At 36.4% G+C, this 22,056-nt stretch overlaps 2 protein-coding genes and 1 long non-coding RNA gene across 3 annotated transcripts; 1 reads left to right on the forward strand and 2 right to left on the reverse strand.

The window, feature by feature from the left end:
- Positions 1-268: 268 nt before the first annotated feature.
- On the reverse strand, positions 269-1,143 carry LOC140759403 (uncharacterized). The gene is made up of 2 exons (XR_012104228.1): positions 1,050-1,143; positions 269-784 (listed from the first exon to the last, which is right to left on the reverse strand). It is a non-coding gene; the product is annotated as an uncharacterized lncRNA (long non-coding RNA).
- Positions 1,144-4,242: 3,099 nt separating this feature from the next.
- Positions 4,243-9,658, forward strand: LOC140759304 (homeobox protein rough sheath 1-like). The gene is made up of 5 exons (XM_073095828.1): positions 4,243-4,736; positions 4,860-4,982; positions 5,049-5,193; positions 6,761-7,014; positions 9,174-9,658. The coding sequence occupies exons 1-5, from the start codon at positions 4,332-4,334 to the stop codon at positions 9,393-9,395; spliced, it is 1,149 nt and encodes a 382-aa protein (XP_072951929.1). The 5' UTR covers positions 4,243-4,331; the 3' UTR covers positions 9,396-9,658.
- Positions 9,659-13,151: 3,493 nt separating this feature from the next.
- On the reverse strand, positions 13,152-15,359 carry LOC140759002 (uncharacterized). The gene is made up of 2 exons (XM_073095444.1): positions 15,126-15,359; positions 13,152-14,645 (listed from the first exon to the last, which is right to left on the reverse strand). Exon 2 carries the CDS (start codon positions 14,569-14,571, stop codon positions 13,489-13,491), a length of 1,083 nt encoding a protein of 360 aa, XP_072951545.1. The 5' UTR covers positions 14,572-14,645; positions 15,126-15,359; the 3' UTR covers positions 13,152-13,488.
- Between the last annotated feature and the right edge of the window lie 6,697 nt (positions 15,360-22,056).

The following is a 22,056-nucleotide window of genomic DNA, read 5'->3' on the forward strand; positions in this document are numbered from 1 at the left end:
TTTGCTTGGATAATATTCCTATTCTTAAATCTTATCCAAACCAACCAATTATTTATTAAAAATAATTTTTACCTGTTGAGAAAATAAGAAGTATTTAAGATATTTTCTTGTTGCTTATTCTTGTAATTTTTACCAATTTATTATTATTTTTATTTTTTATAAAAATATAAATAATTAAGAGAGATAAATACAGTATGACTAATTTGATTGATTAGTACTGTCGGTTCATATAACTGATATATTTTCGGTTGATATTATTTAGTATTAATTAAGAAATTAATAGTTATTATTAAATTATTTGTCAACAACTTTAAAAGGTTGATCACACTGAGAGAGAGGAAAGGGAATTAATTAACAGATACAAATCGACACACAATTACCACTCCAAATCAAGCAACAAACAAAGACGACTACATAAAACTTAGAGCCAAATGCCCAACGATAGCTGGCTAGAACCTCTCAAAGTATTGTACATGTGCTAGACTCCGAACCGGTTCCGGCCGTCCCGCCGTCGGCTACTGTCGAGCCGTCGGCTTTGGCTGAAGCCCCCGCCGCCGCCGCCGGCACGCCGGGCCAATTCTTGCATTGACAGTGTTGCCCCTCCGGGATCTGCTGGTATACGGACGCCACGTGGCGGCCGCACCCAGCCCAGGAGCTCTTGGCACAAGTCCGACACTTCACCTCGTAACACATGATGCTCTTCTTCTTCTTCTTCTTCTTCTCCTTTAGCTCTCTTATTGCCTCCCAGATTAAGCTCTCCAATGCCCAATTTATATCTAGAGATCTAGAAAAGAGCAATTGAAATCTATCGATACATACGAATATAAAAATATATATGTATATATAGATGTCAACTATGGTGATGGGATCCACATCCATTACTTGTATGGACAGGTCATTCAATTGGATATTTAATTGGATCAAAAGAATTCCGGATCCTCTCCTTTTCGTCAGCAATGACAACAGCAATGAATAAATGTTTGGATTCAATGGAGAATAAATGGTAATTAATCTATGACGCACTTGGAAGTTTGAACAATGTGCCGAACCTTGAATTCATTTTCCACGCCATTGCCGACTTCATTTTTTTGGAATAAATTTTGGGGTGACGACGACGACGACGAAGACGACGACGACGACGACCGGGACTATAACGACGATGACAATGGGGACGGAGGAAGGGGTTAGGCGTTTGAAACACCGTCTTGAACCTTGCCTTGTCCCTTTGTTAGGGATGAGAGAGATTTATTAAATAAATACCCTAATCCCACCTAATTTTCCTGAGAGATCGTTTGAATAATTTTCTGGCCCAGTCCAAGAGAGAGTCTTGGAGTGAGCTCAATGCTAGCCAGGCCTCGGCCCAAAGTCGGCCCAGGATGGCCCATGAGCACTCCTACTAACACTTACTTTATCGTACGTATTCGGTTTGATATAATTAACCGTAGATAAATAATAAGGGACGCGCCCACACCCACACCCAGAGCCAGAGTCCCAGACCCACTATATGCATGCATGTACCATTATCATTACTTACCAAAACCTAGTCAATCAGGTGGGGGCCACAGGAGGCAGCAGAGGTGACATTGGTGGGTCCATTAATTTGCAAAGCCCAGGATATATATACTCTTTTTGGTCCTTGTAATTTAATTTATTTACCGCCACGCTTTGGTATTCTTATAGTTCATATGCTTCCCTTTTTTCCATCGAGTGGGTGGAAGTGCGCCTGGGACGAGAGAGAGGGGAGGGGGAGGGGGGGGGGGGGGGGGGGGGGATTGTGTTGATTGGCGACTGACCAAGAAACAGAACCCGCGCGAATCGCGCGCTCTCTGGACTCGCTGTCGGACTGCTCTATTTTCAGAAACTTCACATGTCTTTTCCCCTTTTTAATGGAAATTTTCAAATAACACCCCCACGTTTTTGGCAACTTGTTGGACAAAATTACACTTTAACCCCCCTCGAACTTGATAAAGTGCAACACTAACCGTTCTTTTTTTTCTTTTTTTTTTATCATATTTTATTAAATCAGATATCGAATTTGAAAACCCTTATTAAGTAAAATATTTGTAAAACATTAATGTATATACAATAAATTAAATTTTAAATGATAAATATATGATAAGTATATCGAATAGATGTATATTTTTGTCATAGCTTTATATTCGATCAGTATTATTTTAAATATACTAATCTTTTATAAATTGAGATTTAAATATCAATACTTTTATACATCATGAGCCTCTTTAGCTATCTAAGCATTATCTTATTAGCCTCCGGTGATGGTTGTTAAGGCAAACAATCCTTCTCGCTCAATTAGCTTGAAAACTAAACAATGGGGGGAGGGCCGGGGGGCGGGGGCAAAGTCTTAGTTCCTTATAATAATCACAAATGTTTGCCTCCTAAGCATCTTTTAGGCTATGAAAGAGAAAGGCTACAAACTAATTAACTAGAGTTTGATCACTTGATGTGATTTTATTTATTTATCCTAACTTGCTACGTGCCGTAAGCTTGACATGGGACACTGCTTGTGCTTAAAGTAATGTAGACTCTTGAGGGCTACTTGTCATGATTCTCGGACACTGTTAATGAGATCATACTACCCCATTAATTAAAGGCTTGTTAGTTTACATCAAGGGTCACTACTCACAAGAATTTGGTCATTGGGAGTCCTCATATATATCCTTTCTAATGATGAATGATTAGGAAAAGAATGGCGTGTGACTAATTCAATGGTTGCCCTACAAACAACCATGAAGTCAAAAAGTGTGAGTCGACAGCTTAAGATTCTTATGTTGACTAATGGTTATTAGTATTTTAATTAATCATATTGATTATTATCACATTTAATTAACTTTGTCCATGCTACATGAGCTCTAGTTCTCTTTAAATAAGGGAGTGGATGGGCACCAATCATGAAGTATAATCTAGGAACTCATTTTATATATTAAAGGAAGACCATCAAATTGCACCCCCCAAAAAAAAACTCACTCCCAAACTTATTTTAACATTCCAAAGTCTTTTTTAATGTTCTTAAAACCTTAAGAACTTTTGGTGTCTATGTTAGATAATTTACTCAATTGGGTGGTGAAGAAAGAATAAGAGAGAGAAGATGGCAGGAGATGAATGGTAGTTTTGGAAATCTTAATTATCAAATATTCAGTCAGGAACTAGATATCTTTCTTCTAAATGTAAAATGATAGAAAGCTAATTTCATAATAGCTACTAACTACGTCTGAGGGGGGAGTTCAATGGACCAAAATTATATATATATATATATATATATTAATCTTGTATAAAAGAGAAAGTGACCCATTTAAAATTGTCGGATAAGATAAGGAGAAAAGGCTTCTGATCCTAAATCCAAATTACAAGATGGGCAATAAAATGACTAAGTTTTGATCAATTACCATATCTATACCTTTGCACTGCTCATCCATAGATAGCTCTCTCCATATTCTTTGAGTGGGATATATCTAACCCTTGCAACAACCAACCACTTCAATTCACTTTGGGCTCAGTCATCTCATTGAGGACTTTCGTCGAACGACAGCCCTCCCAGGGAATAATGGATCCAAGAGCGAATATAACCTCAACACCTGTTAATAGTTTATTACTTTAAATAACACCGTTTCGCACTTTGTTTTTGAAGATTTTATAATTTTTTTCTCTTATTTTTCATCTAACATTGCGAGTTAATTTAACCTAACTATTTTCAAGCACAAGAGTATCAACCAATGAATACTAAAAACAACTTCTAAAAGATCGAAACTATAATTTTCTTCTTTCATCTAAGGGCTTGTAATCATAATTCGGTAAGTTAGTATCGGCTGATTAGATTTAAAAAGAAAATTTTGATTTGTTGGAAGGTGGAATGTGGCTAAGCTAGGATATGGCTTAGAAAGGATTTAGTTTATGTAGGTCTAGATCAGAAATTCTAAAGTTATTTTAGTAATCAAAGTAACACTATGGTGTTAAATAGAAAATATAATGAAAAAAATGTGTTGGGTTTTATAATTGTTAATGATAGAGAAAATGCAGAATGTTATTTGAAAATTTCTCCCATTCTTATGGCACTGAAAAAGTCAAAGAACAAAGGGCAACTCCTCATCACTCCATTGGTTTCTACTGATCTTTGGGCTTTTTTTTTTTAATTTTTAAAAATCTTTTAAAAAAGAGAGAGTTTAAATTACATGGACTTCTGGTAAAAAGGTTTTTGGTTTGGTGAGTAACAAACAGCTCCAGTGCTGCCCATCTCCTATCTACTCGATTTGACATGGGAAAAGAAAGCCACCAGACTCCTCCTTCTTAGGTCTTGAGTCTACTTGAGATTCTATATGATCATCTTCTTCTTTCTTCTTCCTCTCCTCCAATTCTCATCCCTAGTACAATCATTCTCGGTGCTCCACCTCCTCCTCCTCCTCAATTTCCAACCTTTCCTTTTCTTTTTATCTTTTTTCTTTTTAAAATTTCTTTTGGGTTTGCTACTGTTGTTAAAGATAAAAGAGATGGAGTTCTCCCATCTAGGTGGTGGTGGTGGTGGTGGTAGCAGCAGCAACTCAAGGAGTTCTTTCTTCTACCTCCCCTCATCCACTCCAGTACCACCTATGGTAGTTGCACCACCACAAATATTTGGAGCTTCTCAATTTCCACTCACAGGAGAAGTGGAGTCCATCAAGACCAAGATCATGTCACACCCCAAGTACTCCACCCTTCTCAAAGCCTACATAGATTGCCAAAAGGTCTCACCTTTATCAATTCCCATTACTCTCTTCCTCTCTTTCTATATCGTGATCTATATATCTAATATATATAATTTCTACCAATAAACTAATCACTTATCATATGTATATATATATATATAGGTAGGAGCTCCACCTGAAGTGGTGTCCCATCTTTCCACCATTGCTCAAGAACAAGTAGAGGAGCCGTCAAGTAGCAGTCGAGTACATGAGGCTTCAAATGACTCAGAGCTAGACCAGTTCATGGTATTCCATATTTCTAGTACTTTTAATTCTTTGGGTTGAATTATAATATAGTATAGTGTATCATAGGAAGCATACTGCGATATGCTGGTGAGATACCAAGAAGAGCTAAAGAAGCCAATGGAAGAGGCCATGGACTTCCTCAAGAAGGTGGAAGCCCAACTCAACTCTCTCACTAGTGCTGCCTCTTCCTCTCGCTTGCTTATAACCTCAGGTACCTATTGTACTATATATGATCCTACTGCCTTCTCATTAATTTCTTTTTCGGGATCACAGGTGTTAGGGTTCCAAAACTTTACTCTCAAAACAGTAGTGCAATAAAGAAAATACATATAATTTTTTTTAAAGAAAAAAAAAAGTAAGCAAAGTACTTGTGTGCATCATCTGAAAGAAAGAAAGGAATAAAGAAAAGGAAGGAGAGCAGTGATTGATCTCTACCATCTTTTTGCATTGGCTTCTAATATATATATATATATATATAATAAACTAACTCACAAGTCAGGACCTCTCGTTCATCTCCTCCTTTTAAAGCTTCTTTTTTGAATAGATGGATTGTCTGGAGAAGTGACAAGAGCCATCTTTAGGGTTCCAAGGAGAATCCTCCCTCGAGGGTGTTGTGGAATAATATAATTCGCTGCCTTTTTATTAATCTCACGATGGTATATATATAATTATTCTATTTCTCTCTCTCTGAATGTACTTTATAATGAGAATATGTAAGGCATGGAATCCTATTTTAATCAGTTCCTCGTCACCCCCACCAACAATTCCAGCTACATATGTCACTGGTGTAGTACTATTTTGTTAGGATTAGAACCCATTGATTAGCTTTAGGAGCCATAGTGTAGAGTACTCATGTAGAAGATGAACACCACACGCATACATACATACATAGTTTTCCAAGTAAATGTCCAGTTGAAATATGTGAAATATGCTCTCTTAATTGTTGGGTCTTCAATTAAAGCACAATATATAGTTATATTAAGGGTATTAGGGCATTAAGAGTATGAAGCATCTGAAGAGGGTGGCTAATTATTCAGCTTAATGGTGCACGAAGAACCTTGTAGAAATAAGCTTTCAGACATTTGTACATCAATTAAGTTTGATGAAGTAGATGATTGATAAAATGTTGACATTGGCTTTTAGTTGAGAGAGTATTTAAAATCCAATCCACGTTAGAAGTATCAATAATTGTACTAAATTATGCATGACATCTTTCAGTCGTCCAGATCTACAAGATTCGGTTTTATTGTTGGGAAGTCCTGGTCATATGTTAAATATATAACCAATGGACGACAAATCGACGGTGTTTGAATTTTGGACCTCTAGATAGTTGATTTCAAATCAAATATGAGGTCTAAACACATTGCTCTTAAATTCCAACTAGACGTCCTAAACTATTGTTGTTTTCATTACTTTTTGGGGCATTTTGATCTTCTTAACTATTTAATACTCCTTATTCACTCGTCTTTGTAGATATAAATCTTTACGGGGATCATTTTATTCTCGAACTTCTCTCTCTATTTTTCTTTTCCTTCTTTAAACTGTAGCCCTTTCAGTGATTAGAAATTTAGAATTGATTACATGACAGCCACGTAACATTTTTTTCAACAGAAAATAACTAAAAAAACAACTAGAAAGAGACAAAAGAGACATTCGGAAGATTTTAGGCAGTGTAGAATCTAGACATTTAACCCAAGAGAAGAAAGAAAAAAAAAAAGAGCTTAATTAGTTCTTGTTTGTTCTATAACATGGCCACCAATTCCTTGTTGAGCATGCAGATGAGAAGGTCGAAGGTGTAGGTTCGTCGGAAGAGGAGCAAGATGGCAGTGTCCGAGAGCCCGCACTCCCGGAGATCGATCCCCGGGCGGAGGACAAAGAGCTGAAACACCACCTCCTGAAGAAGTACAGTGGATACCTGAGCAGCCTTAGGCAAGAGCTCTCTAAGAAGAAGAAGAAAGGAAAGCTTCCCAAGGATGCCCGGGCAAAGCTTCTTAAGTGGTGGGAGCTTCACTATAAATGGCCATATCCCTCGGTATGAATTAAAGCTCCTCCCAACTTCTTGCATGCATCTTTCTCTTGTTTCGCATCATAATTGCCGCTATTTTTTTTTAAATATCATAATTTCCATCCAAATTATTGGACGTCTCTTTCAAAAATATCTTTAAAAAAATATTATTGATAAACATTTCACATCCTAAATTTTAGAGAAGGAGTATTTTACTATTTTGATGGTTTCTTTTTTATGGAAAGCCCATAGGCAAATAGTTTCATTACATTTGATCAAATTTTATACACAAAGAAAAATGAGATATATTAATTTAAAGAGCCCCTCTACCAGCACTACAAGAAAAACAAGCATTAAGCTCAACGAGCACATATATTCAAAATGATAAAACCCTCAAATCACCGAAACTTTACAAGCTAGCATTAGCTTCTCCCTAATCAAGAAGGTATCAGGAAGCATTGTAGCTATAACCTACAAAAGCTAAAGCCCTAACAAAGACAACACACAATGGCATGGGATATTCCTAGCCAGACCTAAATTGTGCAACACCAAACAACCTGACTTTAGCCAAGGCCAAGACTTGAGCCAACACAAAAACATCGGCTAAGCACCACTAGGATTCTAAGGGGTTCGATGAGGTGTCGACTAGAGAGGGGCTAACTAGAGCAGTGACAAAAAGAACAGCTTGACGCTAAGGAGATCTGACAAGGATGATGATGACGACAAGGAAGGCGACAACACCACTAATGCTAAATCCCCTAGCAGTGCGAGTGGTTGTAGAGGGTGAAGGAAAGAGAAGGGCACGGTGTGCTTGTCGGAGAAGGGAATAGTGAACTATGAAGGCGATTGAGGGAGGAGGTAAGATATGAAGGGAAGAGAGAGCGTTGGCATGAAAAGAAGAGTGGCTAGGGAGGAGGACAGTGCAAGACAAGAAGGGGCAGAGGCGACAAGGATCGAAAAGAAGCAAAAGAGAAGAAAGAAGAGAAAAAGAAAATATGGCAGAAAGAAGTGAAAGAGGGGAGGGGAGTAAACCTCTCCCTTCTCCTAGCCACTTCGGCTAGGAGGGGGGAGGGGAAGAAAGCTTAAAGGGAGAAAAACCCCTTCTTAAGAAGAGGGATAAAGCTCTTGCGCCAAATTCTAGCAGAGCTAGGGCTAGCGTATGAGAAGAAATTTGAGTATTTTGGTTATTGATGTGTATATGTTAACTTTAACTGCCACATATTAGAATATTCTGTGGATATTCCTTCCAAATTAACTATAATAGCAATTGATAAAAGTCGAGAGATTTCAATGACAATTATAATATTTTATATAATGAGATTATGAAATTTAAATTAATTCTAGTGGCAATTATATAAAAATCCCAAAATAATTTTAAAATCTTACATTTAATATTTTTTTAGTTTTACTCTCTATCTTTTAGGTTTTTGTAATCCAACCCCTTTATTTATATATAATTTTTATAGAACAGCTAGGTAAACTTAAAACAACCTATCTCCAACAAAACTCTCCTTTCAAACAAATCAACAAAACAAAATAATATAAGAATATTTTATTAGCGGCACTAGATTAACTTCTAATATACTACCAATCCATAATAGATGTTGAGGTTAGTATTAGTATATTTCTCACTCTGAGCATTATATACACATAGTTTGCATCTATTCTAATCCATTTCTTACGAGAGTTAATTATGTTCTTCAACTTATATATCTAAAAGAATTAGCTTCTCTGTCCAACTTATAATTAGTTTACAGTCTCATAATTATACTTTAGTAAATTCATGATTAGGCTAAAAATAGTCTTATGAATATTTCAGTAATTTTGTTTATAGAGTTAAATACATATCTTAGGGTTAATGTTAGATAGTCAAAATAGCAAAAATAGCAGTAGCATGACATATTAAAATTATAGAAATTATCCTATAATTTAAAAGATTAAATCTATGTTTCCTTAGAGAATTTGTTTCTCAATGATCCTACCCAACCAAGTGTGTGCTAAAGCATAAAATATATTATTAGTTCGTTAGCTTATAGCTTAGACTTTTTCGCCTTGCTTAAGTTAAACCTAACGGGGATCAGCTAGACTTTCAGTTAAACTCCATCCTCCTTGTATCTAAATTCTTTGCCCATGTAAAATTGCATTGAGTAGTTGGATTAACACATCAAATTTTTACAATTAATCAGGAAACAGAGAAGGTGGCCTTGGCTGAATCGACTGGCCTTGATCAGAAGCAGATCAACAACTGGTTCATAAACCAAAGGAAACGCCATTGGAAGCCATCGGAGGACATGCAATTCGTCATGATGGATGGCTTCCATCCATCAAATGCTACTGCTGCTGCTGCTGCTCTCTACATGGATGGCCAGTTCATGGGTGATCCCATGTATCGGTTTGGTGGCCCATGATGTATGTTTATATATGGCAATTACCCTTGTTAATTCCTATTGTGCTAAGAAATTAGTAATGCCATCTATGATCCGGTAGTAGATTGCTTCATATCTTACAGTGTTAGGTTGACATCTTATTCTGTTCTATTCACTGAAACCTAGAAGATTTGAGTACTTTTGGAGGGTCTTGTCCCTGTAGTGGTTTATTCATTTTGCAAGATTGGTGTTAGAAGAGATACATGGTAGAACTTGTTGTAATTCTTGATATTGTACTTTTCTCAGCTTGTGCTTAAATCTTGATGCCTTTTGATGTATTTTTCATGAAGATAATTTTCAATGGCTAGACCGACAATACCATGAGCGGTTCAGTTGTTAAGCCTGCTAGTATAAGAAACCCTAGGGAAGTGAGACATGGACACCCACCTTTTGATGCACTCGATGGCATAATATGGTGCATATTAAGTAGTACTTAATGAAATTAATCCATGATGATTAACTTTTAGACTAAAAATCATATTAATAAAAAAATAATTTCCTTTGTATCACTTGTGCAAGTTGGTCTAGATGCACGGTTGGATGCAAGCCAACTCATTGATTACATGTATTCGATGACTTCGATTGCATATGATTAAGAACAATGGGTTTGTTATATGATTATATAACACTTAGAACCCCTGCACCATCACGAGAATAGAACTTGCTTTTCCCTCTCACATATCACAAGCAAACAGAGCTAAAAAGTGAGGGGCAGTAAATAAGTGGTAAAAGTTGGCAGACATTAAAGTGGCAAGGGCACAGCTGTGGTTCCATGTCTGTTTATGGGAAGAATCTCACCACCTGACACTCCCCCTTCTTCGCTGAGTTCTTCTTGGCCCTTTGCTACCTTTGCCCACGAGATCTGACCTCTTCCAACTTAATTCTCTTCATCTTTATAGAGTTATCAAAGTAAGGGTTTCATTTCTATCCATATGATTCTCTTCTCTTTTTTTTAAACTTTCTTTTCTTTCTCTCCTGAAAAGAATCTTTTGGCCCTATTTGGCTGCCCATTAATAAAATCCTAAGCTGGGAGGATCATATCAATGTTTATTCTAACTTCCTTTATCCACTATTGGTTGAGTCAGCCTACTGAAAGACTCGTCTGTCAAGAACCAAATTAGCCTTCAAATCTCTTGTTGGAGATCACGGGGCTCATGACCCAATGATGCTGATTTCATTATGTGCCTTTTGAGATTTTCTGGTTCACTTTCTTACTCCTCTTGTAAGTAAGCACTGCCCAAATCTGCTGTCCTTCTGGAGCTTGCTCTCTCTTTGCACTCACTTTAACAATGGCTATCAATGCATCCAATAATTTAGCCAGGAGTAGGATTAATACCCACACATCCTATTCAATCTCCAACTCCATCCCTACCAAATGGCTCATGTTTCCAACTGCATCAAATCCCATAAAATTATCCATCTGCTTCTCTCAATGCTCCTTCTCTTAATCCTCCACACAACTCAAACATTCTCAGAATTCACCTGGAAGCTTGACAGAGAAGAGAAGATGAGAGCTTTGATTGGGTCAAGGCCACCAAGATGTGAAGGGAGGTGCATCTCATGTGGGCACTGTAAGGCAGTGCAGGTGCCTGTTGTCCCACAGGAGAAGAAAAGAGTTAGCCAATTCTTTGCAACAACCACCTCTAGTGATGATGATGATAACGAGCACTACTCCAATTACAAGCCATTGGGGTGGAAATGCAAGTGTGGGAACATCATACTTAATCCATAATCACAAGGAGAAGAAGTGAAGTACAACTTGTTTGAAGAGAGTGAGGTCTTCTATTGTTTTCTTCCAATATATGATAGTAGATCATGAGTTTGACCGCTCGTAAGCATAACTTGAAAAAAAATGTAAATAGATTGCACATGTATGCACTTGCTTTAATGGTAATGGCCGTAGTTTGACTTATTTGTAAGCCCACTTAATCCCTTAAGAGGGTTAAGTCATATGTCCAACTTATGTATAGGAAAGTGTTAGCTCCTATGTTTAACCTATAACAAGCAGTTTTATCCACTGGAGTTATATGTTTTCATGATCCCTTTGTATTTCAAGCAAATGATGGATGAAACAAGAGTTTTTGAAATGGTAAGATCTCAACAGGAGCTTCCAGGGAAGGGGAACAGAGCTTCAGTCCATTCTAATCTATGCAATTGCTTCTTTCAACTCTTTATTTGTTTAGTTTATTATCATATGAAACTTAGGTGCTAAACTGCATTAGTGAGCCATTTCATTCATTCCATTTATGTCACGGAGAAAACTTTATCAATCAATAGGTTTAAGGATATGTGAAAAATTCATCAAATATCAACTATAGTATTTTTAAGAGATTTGAAGCTATAACCTCTGTCTGCCAATGCTTGATCATTCATGGACTTTTTGGTTGAGATACTATGATTCTACAGTTTTACATATTTTGTGGTAGAACATTGGATTAATCTAGTAATCTCTTTGGAATGTGGTATCCAGATCCGGATGATCTTTCTGAGACGAAGCATTCAGAGGATTAAGAATTTGGCATGTATTGATTGACATTTACTTTCCAAACCAATTAAGATTACTGAAACTTGATTGAAGCAGCTCAATTTTAGGTCTGATCTGTTTCTCATGGCAAATATATCGTGATTTCAATGCGATTTTTTCTCTCTATATATCCATCTAAAATCTATGCCTCCCAACTTGTGATATGAACCATATCTAAAACCGGTTGTAAAAAATTATGTTATTTTTATAAGTGGTAGTCTCATGAGTTTGAGATTTATTGGCTTTAGTTTCATGTAAGTTTGAGGTCGAGAGTGAAAAGATATAATGTTGGAACTAAATAGATTAGTAATTATTCGACGTTGTGAAAGGTGGCAGACAACTAAAAGTAGTGGTGTATAATCATAAGGTAGGTGGCATATAGAAGAAAATTAATGGTTAGGGTTTAGAAATTTGGTAAGATTTTATAGTTAAGATCTACTATTACGAAGATAAAAATAATCTAATGACTATAATAATAGATAAAGATAAATAATAAAATTGGCTAAACATAATAATCATTCCACGATAATAATTAACCCATGACATTTTTTATTTATAGTAGTAGAAATCCAATTTGCTATATCATACTTACATCTATTTTATTTAAAATTAAAAATAATAAATAAATCTAACTCACTAACTAATTTGATTCAAGTGACTCAACCCTGTGCGGTCAAATCATATCAGCTTTTGAATCAAGCATGCTTTCTGCTCTTCCTGAGAAAAGTGGATTGGCTATATAATGACTATCATCTTTAGCATTTTTTTTGAATAATGAATTCATTTTCAGAAAGTGGCTTTTCTACTCAGGAAATCCCGATTAAAAAGTCAGTTTGGTAGTACTTGATGCTATGATAATTCTTGTACACAGGCCTTCAAGTGCACCACATCTCGAAGGGCTAGATAATGTAAACCTGTAGATATATGCAGCTCAGCATTGGGTGATGGATTCTTAAGAGCCATAATCACTTTCAAGCATAATCTCATCTATAACTCACCTGAAGATGTTGATCTCTGAGAATGATGCTCACGGCAGAAACTTAGACAATCAAACTTAAATATTACTTGGACTTTTAGGCAGTGAGAAGAAGTAAACATAACTGAAACTTGATAATGTCATCTATCAAGGATGCCAACAATCTCTGTCTCTCCTGATCTAATTGCAGTTAAAAATCACTATGGAAACCAAAAAATAAGTAACATGTTGACATAGCAGTGAGTATTCCTTATTGAGTAGAGGCTGACACCAAAGACATTATAATCAAGTGTTTTAGTAGTCTGTAAAGATGCAAATAGCACATCAATGCTTCAAAAAACTAGGGAATGTGATAATCCATTGGGATGATTTACAAAGTAAGACTCTTACTTTAAGTACTCATGTCTTACTCATGACCATAACGTTGAGAATAAAGGCCATTGAAACCAACAAAAACAAATTTTCCTAACAAGTGCCTTGCTACTATTAGGATTAAAATTTGTTCTTTCACTGACAAACTGGACAAGATCATCTTTCTTTCCCTTGATATGTAGAAACATCTCCACCTTGAGAAATTATCGTTGTTCTGCTACTTCATCGTCAACATTTCTAATAAGTTCATGTTGAGTCTCAGGCAAGGTAGACAAATCGACAAGAGAACCGGCAACCATCTTATGTGCAGCAGAATCTTCATCGGCTAGATTTACAATGGAGTGATCTTCCGAGTTGGACTGATCTTCCTCATGTGCTTCCATCTGGATGTTGGTGTGCTGTTCCTGGGTTGAGTCGGTCGTAATGTTTTGATTTTGGAGCAGCAAGATATTAGCTGTTTCCTGATGCACCAAAGATGTTTCTGTTTCTGAATTGTTAGTAGCCAACAAGTTGTCAGATACAGTTGCCGTGGTAGAGTTAATCTGCAACCCTTTGTTGTCATTAGTAGAACCCTCCGTTTTATTCAATCCAGCTGCTAATTCTCTTTTATCCAAAGTAGTTGTATTCTGGGATCCTACTAGATCAGCATCAGCAGCATTGTCTTCACTATCATCTTTATCATCTTTATCATCTCCCTCCTCTGTGCTTTTCAACTCCTCATCTGCCCAATTGTTGTCAGATTCGACATCAAGTTTCTCTCTAAGCACAGCACTTACTTCATGTTCCAAACGAGAATCCTCCTCATGGTCTAGCCCATCCAGTCCAGCTTCTTCAGCTTCTTCAGCATCCTTATCATCTTCGTCTTCAGCCTCCTCATCAGCCCTCTGTTGTTCATCTTCCTCGTTGCCTCTTTCCTGATCTTGCTCGCCAATCTCATCATCTCTGCCTGCTACACTTTCTTCTTCCTCGATCACTCCTCTCACATCTCGCTCTTTCTCTTCTTGACCTTCTTCAATTTCATCGTTCTCGTCTTCCTTGTTAAGAGAGCCGGTCTCCTCACGATGCGGCAAGTCCTTCCGGCCTAATTTTATGAGGCCCTGCGGGATCTCATCTATGTTATTCGTAATTGAAGAACTCTTCTCGACCAATGATTGCTGCTTATCGTAAGAGTGTTTCAACTGGTAAAGAAGCCAGAGGAAGACAGCAGCCAATATGCACATCTGAAGAACATTCTTCACCCTCTGGCTTCTGGCCCTCTGGTTCCTACTAGATGACTGCCTCATCATGTTTCTAGATTATATCTCTAAATTATGTCCTCCGAAAGTAGGATTTAAGTTACTCAGATGCTGGAATCAAGTACCTGTGAGTTTGGCAAATATAGAAGTACGATCAAACTAAGATCTTGTCACATTTGGAGCTGACAAATTAAACAGCACACAGACATAAATGGGGGCAAGGATGCACAAAATCTATGAAATAAAGAACAAGATTGCAATTAGCAAAGGTGGATTAGCTACATAAACATATAGATTTAGAAATGCATGCACATATATCACTGGCAACTAAACCAAATCAGCTGATAATGTGATAGAATCAAAGATTTTACAAAAAATGAACCCCATCAACTCCACTTCATACCAACCGTTTCCAGTGACGAATCTACCACAAGCTTTTTTTCTTTTCTTAAATTATTTTTTTCTTTAAGAAAAAAAAACTCGGAAACTTCAAGAAAGAAGAACTGAAACGAGGGGAAATCAACCAGCAGAAGGAAAGATAAGAAAAACCCATCTCAAGGAAAACTAATGTGAATGAAAAACCTAGTAAATTCGAGATCGAGTACCAGTAGAAGGAGCCCTCTTTTTCCAGAGCAATTGCAGAAGGGGGGGAAGGAAAGTGCGTGGGAGGACTGAGGAGGGAGCAAGAAAGAAAGCCGGACGGTGGTTTAGCTATACGCGCTCCGATAAGAAGAATAGAGAAGAGGGAATAAGGGGTGGTTTATTCGGTACTTGAATAGAGGGGAGGTGGAATAAACAAAGTTTATATGGGATAGGCATGGAGCCTCATGAATGGATATGGTGGATAAGGACGGAATTAGGGGTCATGCCACTAGCCCAGCCCGGCCCCATTAGGGGTGCGAGTCCTAACTGTCTCTTAGTCACGCTTAATAATGCTCTCTTTCTCTCTCTCTCTCTCTCTCTCTCACCTCACACTAGTTGAATCCTCGCTATTATCAATATTAGGATATTAAATGTAGAATATAGTAATTTAATGGCTTAAGGTTTTAGAGTAAGTAACCAGTTAATATGTTAATGAGAGCAAATTTTGTGAAATCCTATATGCTAAGCTTTAGAGGTGATTATCGAGCGGGCTAGACCGACTTTGGGTCGGACTTTTGGGGCCAACCAAACTTAAATATTTGTTTACGACTTGACCAATCGATCACTTGGGCCGGGCTAGAATATTTTAGCCCGTTGCTGCTCACTAGCTCATTAGGTATTAGGCTTAGGTTGAGTATAATGGCTCTAACATAACGAGTTTAATATAAATTTTTTTTTATTAGACCAAGTTTAATGGGCTTATATGAAGATATTTTAGTTATCTTTCATTAAAACATACCTATATATTGATATATAGTTTACTAAATATTCAATGTGAGACTAAAAAAATTATAGAAATATGCATGTAATATAAGTCTAGCCATAGATGAGAGTAATGGGTTAGGTTTTCAGGTCGGGCCGGATGGGTAAAGGCTTAGCACATGCTGCTCACTACTATCTCAGGCTCTAGTTGGGCCAAGCCCAACTTAGTTTCAGGCCAAGCTTAGCCCAATTAAAACCGAGCGAGTCGGGCTTAATGACCATCTACTAAGCTTGTATAATATATCTTGAGTTTGAAATTTCATAGCCTTCTCAAATTCCTATTGTCAACGCTTGAGCTGCTTAATTAAAAAGGTCCAAGTCAATGCACATACGTGCATACTAGCTTCTCGCCCTAGTCATGGTAATGTCATCAACCCAAAAGGGGTGGTCCAACTTTATTGCAATGGATATGAGAATGTCAGGTCCCTAATACTTAGGAGGGAGATCAAGAAATCTTACCCAGATCGAGCTAGAATAGATAACCTTCTTGGAAGCCTGGAAATTTGACTTCCATGGAGTAAGGTTGAGCACTTATCACTGGATGATTCAAGTCCCTCAGTGAGGGCATTGATTATATCTTTCTCAAACTCCGTCTAGAATAGTAGAACCCTCCCTCTATATCAAAGGCAAGGAATGAACTCGACATCAGTAAAATTTTGGCTAGGACACCACTCAAGATAGAGCTAGAAATTGGCATACCCAAGAACTTACTGTATAAGCCAAACTTCCTCTCCTCTATTCTCTTCCAAAAGCTCAAGATCTATATCCACCCATTCACGACAGCCCTTTGCTACCAAGCGTGATTGACACCACTACTACCGACTATATGCAAGTGAAGGCTAAGGCACTCAAGTTTGCTTTAATCAAAGCTTGGGACAACAAAGTGCCAAACATCCACATTCAATCAAATTCTTGATCCTAAATAAATATTCTACAACGTAGTTGTGTGGCCTCTTGGAGGTGGAAGCACACATTTTCTGATAATTTTCTTTTGCTTAATACATGTGTGTTAATTTTGTTTCCTATTATTCAAGGAGGTTAGTTGGTGTGCTGATTGATTAGCCAAACATATGGAGATCTCAGAATTTTTCGTTAGGTTAGGCCTCCTTCGTACCCTTTGCTCTGTTAGAAATTATGTATAGGGATACTTGAAGTATTTATGTTCCATTTTAAAATACAATGCCTTTTTTTTACCAAAAAACTATCCACAAGGTTGGAATTAGCAATACATGCCAATTATGGAATCTTTTCTATCATTATAAGTATCGACAACCTACATACAATCATACATATATAGTGATTATTTTAACAATTTTAATAGAAGATTATCTTCTCCTCTAGTTATAGACAAGAAAAACTAGTGGATGTATATCATATAGATTAAAATTGTATCAAATGAAATGATACAAATAAATGTATAAGAGATACTTTAGAATTTCGTCTCTAATTCTAATGGAGCTTTTTGTAACCGTGGTGACTAAATTAATGAAGAATTTCTTTCTTTTTTTAAAAAAAGGAGGAGAAGATTATCTCGCTAGAAAATGTTAAAAAGCTCAATATAAATGTCGTCATTATTGATAGAAATTCAACACAAACATAAAGATATCCATATTTTAAAATAACAAAAATAAAATAAAACAGACTGACCAGACAAACATAGCAACAACAACAACAACAACAACAACAACAACGACAACAATGACGACGACAATAATAACAAGCTAAATACGATTGCAAACCGGTCCAAAAGCAGCCATGCTCACGGGATCACGTTCGGGTTCAACTCGCTTGAGCTAGGGTTGAATTGATTCGGCAGGTTTGAGCTATAATTGATCAAGCTGGGGTTAAATGGATCCACTTGGTTTTGGTTAAAATTGATCAAGTTGGGGTCAAATGGATCCACTTGGCTAGGGTTAAAATTGCTAGAGTTGGGGCCAAATAGATCCACTTGGTTGGGGTATATATTGTTGGAGCTAGGTTCAAATGGATCCACTTGGTTGGGGTATATATTGTTGGAGCTAGGTTCAAATGGATCCACTTGGTTGGGGTTAAAATTGTTGGAGCTAGGACAGAATTGATCAAACTGGTTGGAGTTAAAATTGTTGGAGCTCAGGTAGAATTGATCAAATTGGTTGGGGTTAAAACTACTAGAGCTAGGGCAGAATCGATCGAACTGGTTGGGATTGAAATTACTGGAGCTAGGAGTGAATGGATCCATTTGGTTAGGGTTGGGGTTGGGGTTGGGATAAGAGTAGGGGTTAGGGTTGGGGTTGGGGTTAGGGTTAGGGTTGGGGTTGGGGTTAGGATAGGGGTAGGGGTTAGGGTTGGGGTTATGGTTGGGATAGGGGTAGGGGATAGGGTTGGGGTTAAGGTTGGGATTAGGGTTGAATCCAACCATGTAAGGGTTGAAGCCACCAAAATCGGCTGTTGCACTATTGAACCCAAACGGGCGAAACATCTGTAGCGGCTGCGCATGGAGAGGAAGAAGATTAATGGCAGGTTGGCTGTTCCTCAGGTGGTTGGTTTGCACCTCCATCCGGGCCTTGACTTGGTTGAGTGACTCAAACAACTGGGTGAGTTGGTGGAGACCAAGCTCGCAGGAGCTATCGAACCAACCCCCTTCCTGGCTGCCTCGTGTGCCCGCATCGATTCGCTCCTCCATCTCAGCCTTTTGGACTCGAATGGACTCCAATTGTCTCACTAGGTTCATGTACTCTATGTTTAGGTGCTGGACTGCTCCTCTGTGATAGGCATTCTCCTCTTCTTGGGAGGTAGGCAGAGTTGGGTTCGGATAAACGGTAGGAACCTGGCTGTTGGTAAGGAACCGATCGATGACCTGATTCACTGAAGGGCTGCCATAAGAGTACGGCCTTCCGGCTGGTGAGTACACTAGCACTGCCACCTCCGCACCACAAAGGGTTGTCAACTCGCTAGCCTTTGTGAATAGACCATTGCGACGCTTCGAGAAGCACACTTGTCGTGCATCGTCGCTCTCTATCCTCCTCAACTCCACTCTCTGTCGACCCCTCCTCGCCCTCCCTACCACCCTATTGTTGTTGTTGTTGTTGTTGTTGTTGTTGTTGTTGTTGTTGTTGTTGTTGTTGTTGTTGTTGTTGTTGTTGTTGTTGTTCCTCTCGATGTCATTGTTGTTGTTGTTGTTGTTCCCCATGATGTTGTTGACGTTGTTATTGTTCCCCTCGATATTGTTGAAATTGTTGTTGTTGTTCCCCTCGATATTGTTGATGTTGTCAGCCATAATATAGAGATAGAGTTGGTGCTCTCAAAATGGAAGAGAAAGAGAAGAGAGAAAGGGAGGGAGGACTAAGAAAGAGATAATGTGAGGAGTAATATGGGATGTAACCTACAGTTGGATTTTATAGGAAATGAATAGGGGAATAAGAATTGAATGAAGTGAATTGCTAGATGATTTGGCAAAGAAGGAATTCATGTACATGGACTAATGACCACATGATAGGCAAGAAAACCCTCTCATTGTAACTGCACTGGTCTAAGTTCTTCTTGTGCCAAGGTGGCACTACACTGTGATACATATGACTAGCAAGGTAATATACACGAATGTTATAAGAACTTTCTCTATTATTCAACATAGATATTATGACTTTCCTACAATGTTGTATATGGCCAATCCAGCCAAAAAACATGACTGCGATATCTTTTTAGGGTTATGCTAATATATAAGACAATTTTGCCATCCAATAGTGACTTCTATATGGCCCACTGGATTTAACAATAGATGTACTCAATAAAAACTTGCTCAATTTGCATACATTCTAGATTCACTACCATATTTTTTGCATTTTCCAGGAAGCATCATGTAAAAGACAAATTAAACTCAACCATAATTCACCTTAAAATGGAGATACTTAATCTTATAATCGACATTTATTCTCGATCAATTTACGCAACCGATGTTAATGATTATTCAAAAAAAAGAAATACAAACCTACAATATTAGTTTTAATTATTGAACGACAATCAAACATGTAAACGATGTAAGTATAATTTCTTTCTTGATTATTTGTTATGCATAAAAAAACAATTATTAAGGACATTTAAATCGATTACGACAAATTGAAGATCAATTTATATCACTCTTAACTGATCTTAGGTGAATTATTGAACAATATTAATTTTTCGAGATCGAACAACTTATGTAAATACGACAATCAAATGTTAAATGTGTGTTGAGAATATCCAACAATAGAGTCATTCTTTAATAAATAATTATGATGAGTCTGACTTGATAGAAATTTGATCGATGTAATTATGATAGTCGTTACTTGAATATGGATACTAGCTTCATATAAATTATATCTCATGATAAAATAAGTCAGCTTTTGTTTTTGCTTTTGTTCTTTTGTTTTTAATAGAAAGTTCGTAACCGATAACAAAGAACTAAAGTTACTAAATTGCTTATTATTATCTACGCTGTAAGAGTGATAATTAACCATTATTAATTTGATACTTATCTTCAATTTTCTAAACTGTTGACTTATTATTTAAACAGAAATAATTATACTCATTGTCATTTTGATACTTATTTTCAATTTTTTTTGTTCAAATAGCAAATAAAATAACTAATCAATCAACATAAAATTACTAAATTGTTCACTTATTATCCTCACTTGAATAGAGATAATCATTTTCACTTGATACTTATCTTCAATTTTCTGTCTAAATAGTAGAGAAAGAAATAAAAATGAACAGCTAAATTTTGTGGACATAATAGGAAGAAAGATCAAAAGATAATAAGTTTGTATCTAACTAGTCCTAAAACTCATTGAGTACTATACCCTAGAGGTCCCTCTTATCCAAATTTTATGATGAGATAGATTACTTGCAACTAAGAAACTCATGAAATAATGCGATAATTAATATTTTTAGTGACACATGAGCTAGCTTCTAAGTATTAATCTATTGAACTATTAGATATATTTTTCAAATATTAGGAAAGTTAATTAGTTTTCTTTTATATATATATCTAATACGTGAAATTATTTTTGGAATACTTCTTCTTAAACGATTGTTATTATTTGAACATTTTCAAGGAATTATAAGGCTAGTTCGAGAAAGATTCCTTATTGATAGATACAAATATACAATGAATCCTTAATGTTAGATGTTTATTTGATTTCAGTTTTTTTTTAAAATACAGGCAATTACAACTGCCATTTTGAAAACTAATTAACTAATATTACAGATATATATATATATTATACATTCTGAAATAAGATTTAATTACTTACATGTTTGAAAAGTTATAATTTTCTCATGTAATTTTAACTAGTTGCACTATTTTATTTCTTATAATAATGTAATAATAAACACCCCATTTTAACAATATATTTCAATATTAAATTATTAAAAGTTTAAATTTATTTATATTGTACATTCCATAAGACATAATAGTTACAATCAAAATAATTAAGTGTAATGTTAGATTAGATAATCTTGATCTTTTTTTTGTTATCATCCAAGAATTGTTTAATATAAATTACTCATTTAGAATCATTGCTTCAGTTTAAATGACTTATTCAGCATCACTAATTCAGATCAACCAAACAGCTGATTGAATTATTGATACAAGTATCAGCAATTCATGAATCATAAATTCCATCTAATTCATCCATCTTCAATCTGATTCAGGCAATCAAACAGCCCCCAATTTTACAAAGTGTAGACCACCTAATTAGTATCACATTGCAGCTTGATTCAATCAAGTTTTAGGCTTGATTTAATTCAATTTTGATTCAAACTTAATTTAGGCTTGAGCTCAACTTGTACTTGAAATAGGCTTGAATTGTAAATAATCAAGCTAAGCTTGAACAATGCTGCATTTTACTTGTGTTTGGCTCATATAGCTTGAAATTCCGAAGGACATAGGATTCCTAGAATAGATTTAGATATACAAAAATAAAAAGAAAAAAAATTTAATTTGGCAAAATTCAGAAACTAAAACTAATTTGGTTTAGAAAGATTGAATCTTACTATGTCAAGCAAACTCAATTTAGGATAGTATTTTTAAAAACAAAATCAAGTAAGAAATTTTTTTTTTTTTTGATACTATTCAAACTAAGAAAACATAAAATCATCAAGTAAAAAAATCGAGTA

Source organism: Typha angustifolia, chromosome 4 (genome assembly GCF_048772165.1).
Source record: "Typha angustifolia cultivar Huaian chromosome 4, ASM4877216v1, whole genome shotgun sequence".
Lineage (NCBI taxonomy): Eukaryota > Viridiplantae > Streptophyta > Magnoliopsida > Poales > Typhaceae > Typha > Typha angustifolia.